This window comes from Ostrinia nubilalis, chromosome 26 (assembly GCF_963855985.1).
Source record: "Ostrinia nubilalis chromosome 26, ilOstNubi1.1, whole genome shotgun sequence".
Classification (NCBI taxonomy): Eukaryota; Metazoa; Arthropoda; class Insecta; order Lepidoptera; family Crambidae; genus Ostrinia; species Ostrinia nubilalis.
The window spans coordinates 2,373,843-2,391,025 of record NC_087113.1 but is presented as its reverse complement, the minus strand read 5'-3'; the positions used below and the strand labels follow the sequence as shown (position 1 = coordinate 2,391,025).

At 39.7% G+C, this 17,183-nt stretch overlaps 1 protein-coding gene across 1 annotated transcript in view; it reads right to left on the bottom strand.

Moving 5' to 3' along the window:
• The window catches only part of LOC135084398 (uncharacterized), a 55,058-nt gene extending 38,100 nt beyond the window's left edge, over positions 1-16,958 (bottom strand). The window contains exons 1-2 of the mRNA XM_063979174.1: positions 14,838-16,958; positions 7,118-7,191 (exon numbers count right to left, since the gene is read on the bottom strand). Of these exons, the coding sequence (XP_063835244.1) occupies positions 7,118-7,191; positions 14,838-16,686 (1,923 nt within the window). The 5' untranslated portion in view covers positions 16,687-16,958. The remainder of the gene's footprint in view (positions 1-7,117; positions 7,192-14,837) is intronic.
• Positions 16,959-17,183: the final 225 nt, after the last annotated feature.

Sequence of the window (17,183 nt, the reverse complement as noted above, 5' to 3'; positions counted from 1 at the left end):
TTTCTCATTCTCATTTCAAAGCACGATATCTAGTTCATTTCATTCAGTCACCCAAACGCCCGTTCATAAACATTACTATAAGGTCTCACAGTGCGCGTGGACGCAGTGGACGCACAGGGTGACTCACGAACCAATCACAGAGCTCTATTCAACGCTGTGCGTTCGATTTTCTGCTTCACTTAGCATCGTTTGTGAATATAGGCTTAAGCTTTATAAGAGTTTTACTAGCCTAACTCTTGGCTATCATTTCTCAGATAGGTGGTCTTACCACTAGACCACTGAGGCGGTTTGGCTGTCCTGCAGTGAAATGCATTATGTTTACTTTGTATACTAATCACATATAATTCGTGTATGCGAATTGCAATTCTAATCCTTTAAAAATAAGGCTCATGAAGTAAAGACAGGAAGAAACTGCTTAGCAGATTTATAACAAACGCTAAATATAATAACACTACAAAGACAGTCTCATTCGGGTTTTATCACATTGCTCTAATTATACCACTTCCTCGGACATTCGTCACAGCCCCGATAAAAAAGCCAACTCATTGGTGGTCATTATAAAAACCAACACACCCTGTCATCACCCCGCTCAAGCTTTGGCCTTTGACTAATAAAATATTATCTTGACTCAATTTTCGCGTAGACCAAAGGAATAAGAATTAGCTTCTTAAAAATACTTGTCGTCACCTGTCTTCTTCTTTGAAGGCTGTATAACACAGATAACGTAATCAATATAATATCTCTGGCTGGTATGAGATCTAATGGCGTTTATTTGATGAACAGAATCATTAATATAATATTACTTCGCTATCTCTCTACAACAGGGGTGGCCAACCGGTCGATCGCGACTATTAGTCCAGTCGATCGTAGCAAGGCAAAAAATACTACCTACATGATTGTTTACTAAACTATGCTGTTTCATTTAAGATTTCAAGAAGTATGTAAGTGGTAGATTTCGTTAGTAGACAGTACTGTAGATCTTTTGTCTAATCAAGTTGGCCACCCCTGCTCTACAACTACCCCAACCAACTGTAAGCTAGCGTGATTTTTTCAATATTACAAATTCGAAAATTTTATCCCAGTAGGTACTCGCTTACAGCGAGCTATTAAAGACGTAAAAGTAATATTATAAACCAAATTAAACGTTTTATTTATTTTAGCTATGCAATCGTAGCGGCCATAGCTACAATTTCGTGGCTAAAATTATGCACACACTAATTGCACAACGATTCAGAGTGGAACAGAGAACGGCAGGTTTCACTCGATCGTGATGTAAAGCGACATGTGCCGAATATAAACAACTGTAGGCCTGAGGTCCCTACTAGGTGGACCGACGATCTGGTAAAGGTCGCGGGAAGAACCTGGATGCGGGCAGCGCAGGACCGTTCATTATGGAAAGCCTTGGGCGAAGCTTTGTGCAGCAGTGGACATCATTTGGCTGAAACGACGTGGGCCTAAGACGACCACAGCTGGACAAAGGCCTCCCCCACTTTCACCGTTCCGTCCACCGAGTTCCGAGGTCTGCCCACCAGTGCCCACATTATACGTAGTACTTTTGAATTTAAAGACGTCTACTCCTGGAAAAAGGCTTCTTCCAAGAATTTCCACATCGACCGATCCTATACTGGCCGCATCCAGGCGCTCCACCCCGAGACATGTGCCAAATATAAGCAACTGTGTGCCTGAGACGTCCACTGCTGGACAAAGGCCTCTCCCAAGAACTTTCACAACGACCGGTCCGACAGTAGCCGCAACCAGGCACTGCATGATAAGAAATGTGCCAAATATAAACATTTGTGGGCCTCGAGACGTCCACTGCTAGACAAAAGACCCCCAAGCATTTCACAAAGAACGGTCCTCCGCTAGCCACATCTAAGCGCTCCATGACGAGTCATGTGCCAAGTATAAGACATCATTTCTTCCTAAAAACGTCCACAGCTAGACAAAACCCTCCCCCAAGGATTTCCACAACGTTCGGTCCTTTTCCTAGGTCGGTAACCTTTACGAGGTCCATCGAGTGAGCAGTCTGACTTTTGTAGGGTTGCCAACTATAAGTGTTAAAACAGTATTATACTGTATTAGGTATTGGCCTAATACTTTTTACTGTTGAACAAAAATAAAGTATACAAAATACTGTTTTCAGCAAACATCAATAGTATCCATAGATAAATACCAGTTAAAAATGTTTTTTTTAATACTGTTTGTTTTCCTTTTCTGACCTTTGATACTCTATTTTTTTTTTAAAGTTGGCAACCCTAGTTCCAGGCTCGTAGGACTAAACTTAAAGATTGTACTCTATTATACTTACCGTAAGTCACTGAACTCTGCTTAGTTTTTTTTCAGCCAGCTAGTCTTTAAAAATAATTAGAATTAAAGATCATAATGAATCCGAGAAATAATAACAATATTCGACGCGTTATTGTCACTTCATTTACATCTAACTACAAATAATCGTAAACGTACAATTAAAATCAAATTTATTTAATTAATACCGTTAAAAATAACTTTAAAACTTTTCTAAATGATTGACTTCGGTCTTGAAATCTTGATTTATGGGCACAAACATTGTGAAAATTCGCAAGTTCTTCGGTTCCATTGCGCTCTAGAATTAAAAACACAATTGAGAGATTGTCTATGAACAAAAAAGTTATTAAACGAAAAAGTTTTTATTTATACTCCAATAATGTCCGCGCTTTCCGCCAAAGCGGAGAGAAGTAATGTGTTTGAATAACCAATCAGATTTCTTTACATCTCCGCTCCACTGAAAGTCGAACCTTTATTATTATTATTGATTTTTTGGGCCTTCATTTGAGCCAGCTCGACCAGGTTTGATCTATTGTGGCAGCCCTTGTGAGTTGTGTTTAGAGTTCACTTGAGTCGAACTTTAACTTCGAACTGATTAATTTCGGGTTCATTAACAATTTAACTTTCCCCCGGGACAAACTTGACCTTCACTGGTTGGGTTTTTATTGGCGGTCAAGCTGTAGATCCTGGCTACACAGGAGTTGCAGCGGTGGGAACGGCATGTGGGAATAGTCCCCTTTCACCTCTCCACTTAGCTTCGGTTCTGAAATCTAACTGGTTATTCAAACACGTCATCTCTCCGCTTTGGTAGAAAACGTGCCTTATGCCCGTTTTCACCATCAATCCCTAATTTTTAAGTGATCCCTATGGTAACACATAACAGAAATTTTGTTTTCATAGGGGTCACTTAACACTAAAAATTAGGGATTGATGGTGAAAACGGGCATTAGTGATGGGATAAGAAGGACTGAATTTCTTGCGCTGCTTCTCAGCACTGGCCCATTTATTGCCCCGAAGCAGTGGTAGGGTTAATACTGGGACGTGTAAAAGTGCGTTTTAAAAGTCTACTTGCAAAAATAAAATGAGTTTTAATAAGTTTAGAGTAGTATGAAAATCCTACTCAAAACTTATTAAAACCTAGTAATGAAGCCGTGTGGTGACGGCAGAGTAGAATACATTTGTCACCAACCCCTACTCTTCCCGCGGGTGTCGTAAGAGGCGACTTAGGGACTACACATCAAACAGAGAACGGGCAGCAGCGCTCTCTGAAAAACATCAATCTTTTAAACTGCGATCTCCAACCCGCCTGCCAAGCGTGGAGATTATGGCAAAACCCTCCACTACAGTGGAGGAGGCTCATAGTCCAGCAGTGGACTGTAAACGGCTGTTGATGATGATGAGTATGAAAATCCAGAGTCACACAACTAAAACTTCCGATGTCTATTAAAAAGTATTGTTAGCTCAATTAAGTCTAGCTCAATTAACTCAAAGTTCGATCGATATCCACTCAGGTGATTGTACTTGATTGAGTGTAACAAACCCGAGACCTTTGGTACAATGGCTCACTTAGGAACTATTAATAATTTCGATAGAGGTATTTCACCCCCAAAACAAAACAATGGATCTTGAAAATATAAATCAAATTCTATTGATAGAATAACTAACTCTACGAGTACGACATGCCCTACGAGCATATAAGATAAATGCTGAGGGGAGCCTATTGGCGCAGTGGCCAACTAATTTTCATTTTTAACCGACTTCAACAAAAGGAGGAGGTTCTCAATTCGGTTTGTTTTTTTTTTCTCTTCGTGTTGTGTTGTTATCTATTATATAAAAGAAAGTCGTGTTAGTTACTCCACTTATAACTCAAGAACGGCTGAACCGATTTAGCTGAAAATTGTCAGGGAGGTAGTTTAGAGCCAGGAGAAGGACATAGGATACTTTTTATTCCGTTATTTATTGCCATTAAGGCGGAACAAAGTTCGCCGGGTCAGCTAGTTGTTTATAAATTATGCTCACTGTGTCAATAAAGTCCATTTTATTCTATTCTATCATCAAAAAGAGGAGCATCCATCCATAAACCACCCTATCCTCAAGTTTGATCATATTAAAATCAATATCAGCTGTTGAACAGCTGATTTTTTGTAGAAAAACAGCATTTATTGCATGTGACATAGAACTTCTAGCTTGATGTATCGTCGTCTGTACATACGAGGGCGGTTTGATAAGTCAGTGACTTTTTGAATTTCCCGTGCAGTTATTCCAAATGCAACAGTGCTGCCGTCAACTGTAATCTATTAGTGGGCTACTGTAAAATTTTGAGCAAGCTACGTCATGCAGTTGGTGTTTGATAGCCATTCAAAGCAGACAACCTCGTGAATTTTTACGAAAATGGAAAAAGTGAATTTCGTGTGCTGATTAAGCATTACTTTTTACGTAAAAAAACCATCACTGAAACTAAGGAAAAGCTTGATAAATACTACGGGGACTCGGCACCATCAATTTCAATGGTAAAGAAGTGGTTTACTGAGTTCCGTTGTGGTCGTACCAGCACTAGTGACGCCGAACGTTCAGATCGCCCAAAAGAAGTGATCACGCCGGAAATCGTCGATAAAATCCATGAAATGATATTGGATGATCGGGTAATGAAGGTGCGTGAGTTGACTCATGCTGTAGGTATCTCAACTGAACGGGTAAATCATATTTTACACGAATATTTGTACATGAGAAAACTCTCCGCGAGATGGGTGCCGCGATTGCTCACACTCGACCATAAGCGCAATCGTGTGACAACTTCAAAAGAGTGTTTAGCAATGTTCGACCGAATTTTTGCGCCGTTTTGTTACTGTGGACGAAACATGGATCCATCACAACACGCCAGAGACCAAGGAACAATCGAAACAGTGGGTTGCTCGGGGTGAACGTGGACCAAAGAAGGCCAAACGGAATCTGTCAGCCAACAAGGTCATGGCCACAGTTTTTTGGGATGCACGCGGTGTCATTCCCATTGATTACCTCGAGAAAGGTAAAACAATCACCGGTGAATATTATTCAAAGCTTTTGGACAGATTCGACGTTGACTTGAAGCAAAAACGGCCGCATTTGGCGAAGAAGAAAGTGCTGTTCCATCAAGACAATGCACGTGTGCACACTTGTTTAGTCACGATGGCCAAAATCCACGAATTGAGATACGAACTGCTACCCCATCCAGCATATTCTCCAGATTTAGCCCCCTGCGACTATTATCTGTTTCCAAACCTAAAGAAATGGCTGGGTGGGAAGAGATTTGAGTCTAACGAAGAAGTCATTACCGAAATAAACGCGTATTTTGAGAGCCTTGAGAAAACCTATTATTTGGAGGGAATAAAAAAATTAGAAAAACGCTGAACTAAATGTATCGAGCTAAAAGGTGATTATGTCGAAAAATAAAATGTTTATTTGCCGCAAAAAAAATGTTTTATTCGAAAAGTCACGGACTTATCAAACCGCCCTCGTATACATAATATACTTTGGTAAAAACTTAGAAATCAACAAACCTCACCATATTTTACCACAGCTCAGCCTTGAACTAATAAGATTGCGTTGATAATTCAATTACCAGTTTCGACACAGCAACTGTTTCGCGGTAATCCGGTATTTGGGTGTTGTTTGCAATGAACTTATTTATTTATTATTACACCAAACAAAAACTTGGACAAAGAAACTCGTATTATTCTTTAAAATAAGCTAAGCATAGATGAACTAGACATACAACGAAACAAGTCGCAGTAGTTCCTTATAGGTTTTGTCAAAAATCTCTTCTTCATGATACCGCGAAGTAAAACGAGACAGCGCCATCTCTTAGTCAATATTAGAACTAAACTTATCATATACCTTCTTGCTAATAATTCTGTCCCATCCTTCTATTTACTTAGCCAAAGACAATGCAATGTGAAAATATCTACACCAAAGATTCTCTTACTAATGCAGTCTTATTTGTTTATCGGTCTCTTTCTGTCAAATGCTGATTTCAGTGTGATGGAAAGAGACAAAACCTTCGTACCTCCTCAACATAAAAGTAACGCGTAAATAAAGACAAAGCCAGTTCTAAACTAACTGATGATGCCATCTAAAGGTGAACTTTCAATTCATCAATAACACATACGTTTAGGTACTTCACGATCGATTTGGTGTGGTTTTAAATAAACATCTAACGAACATGATGTCATGGATGCAGATGACGTTACCTTAGTGTAATCAACATCTAATTTACAATGATTTGTCATTATTTTCTTGGAGACGCGTCACCTGTGACTTTGAGTAGTTAATTTAAGAATTCTTGTATTTATTTTTGGTTCGTTTTATAGGCAGAACAAAGTAACTCTGTAGGTAGTATGTATAAAGCCGGGTCTCCGTGTGTTTAGCCTAACACAATCAACATTCAACAAAACTGCCTACAAAAATGTTGAATGTTGACATGTTGTTGTTGTTGATTGTGTAGGGCAAAACACGAGGAGACCCGGCTTAACTGTGGCACTGTACAATGATGTTCTTTTTTTTACATGAAGTAAAATTGCATGAGTGACGTTTCAAGATCCGAAATTACCGAAATATAACAAATAAAAACATATTATTATCATCAAAAAAAAATATTCAGTTTAGACCACAAGTGGCGTGAACGTCAAAATGTAAATAATAAAAAAGAAAAGGTAGCCCTTATGGGGCACTTTACATGTCTCCTTATCTTTTGGGCCCATCCTTTTTGGAAGCTGTTAAAATAAAAAAAGACTTATTTTTGTTTGTTATCTTATTCTAAGTAAATAATTAAACTTACCGGTGTTCGCCTATGAAGTAGCGTGCCCACTGGACTGGGGATCTTTGTAGGTGTCCCACCCATGGGACTACGAGCTGGAACAAAGAAAAATTTATTTAATTAGCTAGAAATAAGTCTCATGCCCGTTTTCACCATTTTTAAGTGACCCCTATGAAATTTAAACAAAATTCATGTTGTGTTACCATAGGGGTCACTTAAAAATTAGGGATTGATGGTTGATGGTAAAAACGGGCATCAATCTACTATCATAGTATTCTCTCTGAAACTATGATCTTTGGAAACATACAGATGATGAGTGATTCCACCTACACTTGTTTCTGCTATAATAATTATACTAATCTTGTTGCGACAAGGAAAATTTTGAGAAAAATATTATTGGCAAGTCCTTAGTAAATGCAAAGTACATACTTATTTCTTTTCATAATGGTTTGTTTGTTATTTTTCATCTGTTTTCCGTTGGATTATCGTCGATCCTTAACTTCGCATTGGAACTCTACTATTTTTCATTGATTAATTTCGTTGCAGGTCAAATGACAGTTTAAGTTTCCCCCGGGACCAACTTGGCCTTTACTAGCTTGGTATTTATTGGCAGTCAAGCTGTAAATCCTGGGTACACAGGAGTTGCAGCGGTGGGAACGAGGGGTGACAAAATATCCCGTACCAATATGGTCGTTTCAGCCAAATGACGTCCACTGCTGGACAAAGGCCTCCCCCAAGGTTTTCCACAATGAACGGTCCTGCGCTGCCCGCATCCAATATGGTACAGTAATGTAAACTGTGGATGCATGCATAGATACTGATTTGTATGTTAATTCCAAAATTGACAGTCTAAATCCGTCATCATCATCATCATCAATAGCCCTTTACAGTCCACTGCTGGACTATGAGCCTCCTCCACTATGGTGGAGGGTTTTGCCATAATCCCCACGCTTGGCAGGCGGGTTGGAGATCGCAGTTTAAAAGATTAATGTTTTTCAGAGAGCGCTGCTGACTGCTGTCCGTTCTCTGTTTGATGTGTAGTCCCTCCTAAGTCACCTCTTACTGTCGTAAGAGTGTGCCCGCGGGAAGAGTAGGGGTTGGTGACAAATGTATTCTACATGTCTAAATCCGTATTACATTTATATTTATTAGCTGTAATATTCACTTGATTTGGGTTAAGTGACAAGTTATGCAAAATCAAAACAACAAGAACCTCTTCCAAAGAAGACCGTAACATAGTTTCGTGGCTTCTGTAACTCTGCTTTAGCACTAATAGCAATAAAACGCACCATTTTAGATCTTTAGGTGCATAAATATTGTTTTAGCTTCTGTATCCATTTTAGGACAATCGCCAACACAATATTCAAAGACAATCATAGGTCGCGACTTCCGTATTCGCCATCTTAGAAACAACATAGCATAATACATAGCTGAGTCATATAAGTGGGCGTACGAGTTATGTAAATAATCACAGATGAGCTTAACGATGGTGTAAAGGTGATAATTGGGATTTTTTATGTGTTTAGAGATACTATTTTGCGAAATATTTGGAAGTCGTTATTATTATGTTAAGGTTTTTAGTTGAGTCGAGTTTTTGGGTTGAAAAGAGACAAAGACAGCGAATATCTTGTTCAAGATATTTTGTTCATATGGCATTGACAACATAAATATTTTATTAATATTAATAACATAGCCCTAATGTCTTCTAGATTGGCCGGTAGGCAGCTGCCTACATCCAGCGCCTTCCTGCAACCTTTATGAGGTCATCTGTCAATCTAGAAATCATTGGGGAAGGCCTATGTTCAGCAGTGGACGTCCTATGAAATTATGATGATGATGATGAATATTAATGAGGGTTTTCGCGTATGAAAGATCCGCTAGATGGCGGGACGTGGATGTGGGGTCTGTCTGACTGCTGCGTGATTGGTGAATTTTGACATATCTGTCAATGTCATGTCAAAAATAACCAATCACGCAGCATTTGGACCTTGCGTCTACGTAAACGTATTACCATCTGGCGGATTTTTCATACGCGAAAACCCTCATTAAATAAGTGTATCAATTTGTAAAGGTCGATAGGCATTCTACTGGAGGCAATAAGTAAGATATTTTTATTGCAAAAAACACATTTTGCAATAACACAAAAGCAAAAGCACTTACGTCAATGTATTGCTTGTGTTCAAGGATTGCACTCGAAGGTTAAAGTTAAACAAATTCAGTTGGTTAACGTTTTGAAAGCCAAGTTTACTGGAAACACCTGTGCTCATACGGTTGACCTAGCAGGATTGTTTAAACATTGTAACTTTAGTACTTATGACGAAATTGGGATGGCCAATACAGTAAAACGTTGTAACTGGCGTTGCTAAATGAATAAAATAAATGATACGCTAGAATTTTTCACTATTTTGAAATCTTTAATGTGGACTAGATTTTGCATATAAACATAAAAAGATTTATTTACATAGATGATGTAATCATGGCATGTATGATAAAAAAAAGTTTGAAGTCTGAGTTTTCCGGGAAAAATCCTACGCGTTTTCATACTAATTAGCATGACATTTAAACATGAGAAAAATTCAATTTTCGGAGAAAATATTCTACTGCTTTTCAAGGTACAAACATGATTTTTGAGCTCTAAATTCAATATTAAAGCTTATTCTAGCCTACCTAACATCCTGTATATTGCACCGAGTTGCACACATGCGAAGTCAAAGGAAAAGGCTGCCTTAAACACACATAAAATCTCACTGAGTCTTTTAAAACTTATTAGCTACCAGCTAAACAAACCCAGTAACCGAATTAATTTTATATGAATAGGTACGAAAATATTTCGACTCCGATTCGCAAAATATTCTTAACGCATCAGCGGCCGAGGCAGAGACAACAGGAGGGCTACTCTGAAAATGTTTACGTAGTTTCGGGTCTATCTGTCACCGTCGCTCATGCTGGCATCTCGCTTTGCGCGAAAGGGATGGCAACATTCGAAACTTCGGATATCGTTTTTCGGAATAACCCCGCTGGGTTTCTATTGTGCGTACGCGTTTAATATTGATACGATATAATAATGCAGGCGAAACTAAGTACTAGGTGAATGCACGGAGGCGCACGCGTCGTTTTTATTGTTTGAAGTTGTTAAAGCGACGCGCGCGCATGTTTGTTGGATCAATACTGACATATCACCGGAAGAAAGTGTTAACTACTATTCTTCATTCACTGACATTATAATTCCCGTTTTCACCATCAATCCCTAATTTTTAAGTGACCCCTATGTAAACAAAATTCCTGTTGTGTTACCATAGGGATCAGAAAACGGGCATAAGACTCTTACACCCGTATTCACAAACATTAAGGTATGAGGTCTCACAGTGCGCGTGGACGCACAGGGTGACACACAGTGGCGGATATTTTGCCGCCCGTAGGCTAGGGTAGAGTTGGATCTTTATTTAACTTTTATCTTCTGAAATCGAGTATGCGTCATCTGGAATCTGCCGCCCCTAGGCCGCGGCCTATACGGCCTATTGACAGATTCAGGACTGGTGACACACGAACCAATCACAGAGCTTTGTTCAACGCTGTGCGTTCGATTTGCTGCTTCACATAAGAAAGCATCGTTTGTGAATACGGGCGTTATTGTTGTCACCTGTCATCCGCTTTGCACTGCACTCACTGGTCTGTGGAAAAGTCAATTCTTAACTTCGTTCGAACTCCTATGTTCTTCTGATTAATTTCGTTGCGGGTCCAATGGCAGTTTAACTTTCCCACAAACTTGACCTGTAGCAGTTGGGTTTTTATTTGCAGTCAAGCTGCAGGTGCTGTTACCTTAACATAGTTGATCAGCGGTGTGAACGAGGTGGGAATGGTTCAATTAACCCTCGTATACCTACATCTAGCGATTCGGACCAGTTTCGAACGAATGCGATATTGCAATTTTTACATAAAACTTAATCAATTTCTTACCTATATCTTTATCTTCAAACAGTATAGTTGTAATACGCATAACGGTATTACATCAGAATTAACGTTTCGGCACACTTTTTAAAGTATTTTACATGTATGTATTCAGTTTTTGTTCGTTCATTCATTTCATTATAATTGCTATCACTCCTGATATAATGATCTATCACACTGAAATTTTCTTTCATTAATATTTTGCCTATTACGTAAATTATTTGAGTAATAATTATACCGATGAAACTGCGTATAATATTATGTAGAGTTACGAATAGTAAATAACGAGAGAAACTTACACATGCATTATTTTTAATAACTGAATTTCTGGCCCACATTATTGTACAAAGGCACGGGACTATTCCCACCTCTCGTTCCCACCGCTGCAACTCCTGTGTAGCCAGGATCTACAGCCTGACCGTCATAAAAACCCAACCAATGAAGGTCATCAATTTCTGGCCCACATTATTGTCCTAAGGCACGGGACTATTCCCAACTCTCGTTCCCACACCGCTGCAACTCCTGTGTAGCCAGGATCTACAGCTTGACCGCCATATAAACCCAATCTATGAAGGTCAACCAATGATTGTCCTAAGGCAGTGTGACTTCGTAAGGATTAACTGGGGCGTGTAAAAGCGCTTTTTCATCATCATCATGTTCATCATCATCATGATCATGGCATAGCATTTTGCAGAAGTACAACCCTCTCTAATTTACTAGAAACAAATTGAGAATATGGCCTACACTCCCCACTCTGGCCAGTTAGGAAGGCCTGATGTTTGCGTCACCTTTTCATCCACATCCACAAAATAATGTGGTTTATTACGATAATATCATTACATTTACTGAGGAGAAACGAATAAAAGACTAACAATAACGTGGCATAATGAGTAGGTTACTATTGCATGCAATTTAAATGAGTATTCATTTTGAGAAGTTCAATAAAGTGCACCTGATGGTAAACGACCAGTAATGAATATTGTGGTCTGTTTGGAAGCACCTGTTGTAAATGTATAATTACGAAAATGGCTAATAATATCCTTTTCGAATGATATTTCCGATTTCAACTGAGCTGCAGTTACAGTTTTAATTAACTACATATTAAATGCCTAGACAGAAAGTGTCTCTTTTTAAATGGCATAGACAGTGTTTCATCATCAGGTCATTTATTATTCACTGCAGAAGCACGGCTCTTTCCGGGGTAAAAGAAAGCACTTCTCAGCACTGGCCCATTTATTGTCCCGAAGCAGTGGTAGGATTTTGCAAAAATACAAATATTTCTCCCATAGTAGCCTCTTTCTACGACATCCACGGGAAAAATATTTAAGACTTCTTCTTCGTCGCTACATTATTGGCAGAGTGGTCGTGGTCGTCACAACAGATTTGGAAGCTACTGACTAGCTTCACAATCCATCGCCATTCCTCCCGCATTGTACCTACCTAAAGCCTGGTCCGTGAGCACGTAGAATCCCGTCTTTGGATTGGACGGGATTCTACGTGCTCACGGACCAGGCTTTACACTCGTGGAGTGTGGACTTGTTCACACAATACTTGTTGTTGTAGACTAGGGGTGGCCTATTCTACTCTGCCGAAAGCCCGAAACCATACGGCAGAGTTTAGTTATATCAATAACATAGGTTCTTTTTAAAGTAAAAGCACACTCTGAATTGATTTCAGAAAGAATCCTGGAGATCCATATCATATAATAATCCATAGAATGAGTTATTGAATTCAAAAACGCTTGAGGGATTTATTTGGATGACTTTTTTTCTTGATAACGAATAATGTTGTTTTAGTTATCGCATCACGTTTTAGGAACATTAAAGTGACGTTTGATTGTTTTAATTTATCATCTTTTAGAACCACAATGAACTGACGTAGGTAGAACATGCACTTTTATCGCATTTTTTTTCTTATCGTTATCATTCTTTGTTATCCGGGTGCTAATCGCATTATCACAATGGAGTAAGGCACATTATTGCTTGTGTGCGAAACTGATAAGCTGATAACGTTATGTGAGTGTGTTTTGTTTGTTGTTTCAACATGTTTAGGTTTACTCAAGTGTTTCTTTTTTCATATTTTTGAAAATCTTACGCCCGTATTCACAAACATTACTATGAGGTCTCACAGTGCGCGTGGACGCTCAGGGTAACACACGAACCAATCACAGAGCTCTTCACATAAGCAAGCATCGTTTGTGAATAGTTAGACAGCCTGCATGCAGACTGACTTTTAGTCGGTCGATAGTTTAGTCGGCTTTTCGGGATAATAACTCGCTGTTCCGTCCCAAAGACTTTGGGAGGACACCATCAGGTTTTAGTGAGTAGGCCCTGCCCATCTGGCAGGGAGAGCCTCACATAACCCACTGGTCCCCCCGGGCCAGTGGGTATGCAATTTCATGCATTTCCTGACGAAAAAAAAATTTTTTAATCGGCTTCTAAATTGTATGAGGTATCCAGCCAATACAGGGGCGTAGCTACCAACGTATATGCCGTATCAATGAAATGGGGTCCCCAGAATACAGGAGCCCCAGTGCCAGACTTTTTCGACTAAACAGAGTAGGCTGCCTAGGGAAGTTCTTTAATATTGCAATGACCTTTCTTAGATGAAAAAGGTCCCATGATTTAAATGACCTTCTTTGATGGGGCCCCCAACAAATTTTGTTATAGATGCCCATCTATGATCTAAGGAAAGCTACGCCACTGGGCCGATACCAAATCGGTGTAATGTGCGCACTCTCATACATGTCCATACTGATCAAATGCCCGACTAAACTATCGGCCGACGAAAAATCAACGGTGTGCGCCTACTCTTATACATGTTCATACTGATTAACAGCCCGACCAAACTATCAGCCGACAAAAGTCTGTTCTAGTCGGTGGGGTAGTAATATCAAGATAAGCATAGCAAAATTGATAACTAAATACCTAGCAACGCAAAATCTGGGCTGCCAAATCCGGTGCAATATCATATCAGCCTGCGCTCTACATTTGCTGAATTCCATAGACAAACGAGATCTCGCTGACACGTAAGATTATTTTATCGTGCGGAAGTGCTCATAGCATTCTCGCGGGTCGTTTAGTTATGAGATAGTGACACAACAGTCATTATAAACTTTAAGCAACATACATGAGCTCTGAGAGAATGTATTGTGAATATGGTTTATCTTAATTTTTTTAATGCTTGGTTTACTTTGAAATTATTTAGCAAAGCTGAAATATAAAATTTTTATTCAGTAAATAGAGTAAAACGATTAGACTTTTAACATCAGGCAAAGAATAATATTTTTTTAAGTAATATTTTTTTTATCAATTTTTTTGTACCACCTACTATATTCTCAGTTTGGCCCTAAGGTTAACTGGAGGATAATGCCTAATAGCATTAAGTTTTCGCCTTATGTACCGTGGTTTATGTGCATAAAAGTTTTAATAAATAAAAGATGAATGAATGCACTAGATTTAACACCATTTTATTAACCAATAATTCCAAGCTAAAACTTGTGTAAAAAGTACTTAAAAAATCTAGTCTTGAAAATTAATTAATTATTAAATTGGATTTTCAGCCACCTAAATCAGAGTATTTTAAAAAAACATTAAATTATGACCTGAATTATTGGTTAATGGTGTCATTATCAAATTCAATGTAGAAAACCATTTTGGAACCTACACCCCTAATTATTATTTTATTTTTATTTTGATAAAGGTACCAACAGCAATACATAAGTATGACATTATTAGATTAGGGTTTCAGTTCAAATATAGGTACTAATAAAATATCAGTTTAGTTTACTTACGTTTTCCTGGTATATGTCTAGGACTCAGCGGTGGTCGGTCACCGTCCATGATGAATGTGGTGTTCAACTCGTCCTTCGTTGCCAGCGTATTGTTGTTATACTTCTTCACACTCTCCGCCCAGTCCTGAATCCAGGTCTTATCCCCTTTGCACCGGTTCAGGCTCAAATACGACAACTTTCCTACTACTTGGTCTGGGGTTATATCAGAAGACACACCACTGTCGTCTCTCATGGCTTTCTGAGCGTTTTTCAACGCTGTGCTCTCAAATTTGGCATCATCAAAGGGGAGTTTGTTGCTTGGTAACGATACAGGGACAGATGTCTCTCTGCATAACCGGTGAACGTAGTCTGTCTGGTCTATTTCAGATTTGGCTAGACTGCACCTCCTTCTGTACTGAATTGGAGGCTCCACTTTCACCGGGTTTTTAGAACTCAACACCCCTGATGTGGTTACCGAAGTAAAACTTCCCATATCCGGCTCTTCCTCATGTTTCGGTGGAGATTTGGGAAACGTTTTCTCCGTGATTGTCCTAACTCTATTCTTAATTTTTTCAAGATAACTCCTAGTGGATTTAATTTGTTTAGAAGTCTGCGCTGCCAAATCGTGTTCTGTAGGAGATTCGTAGCAGCACGAGATTTCTAACACATTTTTATCTTTAGAAACTTTGTTAGGCAAATCAAAGGTTTTGTTCGTTGATAGAGGACTACGGAGACCGGTGTCTCTTCTTGGTTCTTTCGTTATGACCCTGGGGTTTTGGAAGTCGAAGATCAGTTCAGGGTCCCTCTCAGTACTTATTGCATGTTTTTTCAAGGAGTCTTCAATCGCTTCATCTAACAAATTAGCACCAAAAGTCCTGTCTATGCTCATTCTAGCCTTTTGTTCTTCGGTGTAATTATCACCCTCGATTGTATACGTGCCAGTGGAAGAATTATTCGATTGCTGATCAACATCATCATCAATGTACAACGGTTCAACTTTCGGTACACACTTTTTGAACAAATCAGGCGTTTCTGAAGATGCTCTACTTTTACGGATCTGAGGACTCTTTACCGGTTCCGGTGTGGACAAGCCGTTGTCCGGTGTTAAGATATCTAATTCAGGACTAGAGATATCAGTGAGCATCACACCTTCTGGGCTCCGATCGATTATATCAGTCATGAGGGTTCTCGGTTGATAGCTAGCAGACAGGTTGCCATAACTAGGCGTTCTATGGACGTCTCTGGAATAGGAACTAGTTGGGTTCTTGATAGGCAGATTCAGACCTTGCCGCGAAGTGAAGTTCTCACTTCTCGACATAATGCTATCGACTATCGGGCTTTTGGACGTTCTTTTAGAGTGGACAGATTCGATTGGAGATTTGATATGTCTGTTGACCACAGGAGAAGTTGCGTGCATGCTTTGGGCTAGCGGACTGTGACGGAGTTTCACTGAGCCAGAGAGGTTGGAATCTTCTTGGTCTGAGGAGAAGTAGCCTTCGGAGTTGTATCCTTGTGCCTTTCTGGGCAGCTTGGCGCTCATCGGGGGCTTCTGGACCGCGGGGGCCGGTCTAGTTAGACTTGCAGACATAGACTGGACCCTCTGGTGCCTAGCCTGGGACTTTTTCGCTAACTCCTCGAGTCTGCGGTTGTCCACAGGCTTCGCGGTCCCGAAATCAATCGTGAACGCCATCGGGAACGGCTTAGGAGTCGTTGGCTCCGACGAATCCCCTTTGTTTTCCTGACCTGCCGTAACATCGTTGATTTTACTACTACAAGGACTCTCCGACGAAGACTTCGAGATATGATCCGAAGCCGCGCTCTGGCCCTCCGACAGAGGGCTGGACACGTCCAGATCGACACTAGCACTCATGTTGTCAAGGTTTCAAACAGAAAAATGACATCATATCACAAAACCATTTCAAGGAATTTGAACACAGCCGTTTCGACACACGAACTAGGCGAAAGCGTAAAACACAGCACAGAGCACTTGATTTAAAAATAAAAAGATACTCTCGAAAAGTGGAACGAGAACACTAAACTAAAAAATAATTGTAATGAACTCCGCCTACTACATTCACGACCACGGACAAACGAGAGCGGATCGGAGAAATGACATGACAGGTGCCAATGACGTTCGGAGTGAAACTGTGGGTCTAGTCAAAACGCACTTTAAAATCGCAAACCCATCGCAAACCAGTCGCAAACAAACAAACAAATCGCAAAAGAGGTCGATAACAAAAAAGGCTTAGTCAATCAAAATCGAATCGAATCGCAACACCCGCCATTTTCATTGCGATTACTTAAACCCCGGTGATAAGCTTCGATTATATCGAAAACCAATAGGGTGAGTTGCACCACCTAACTTTG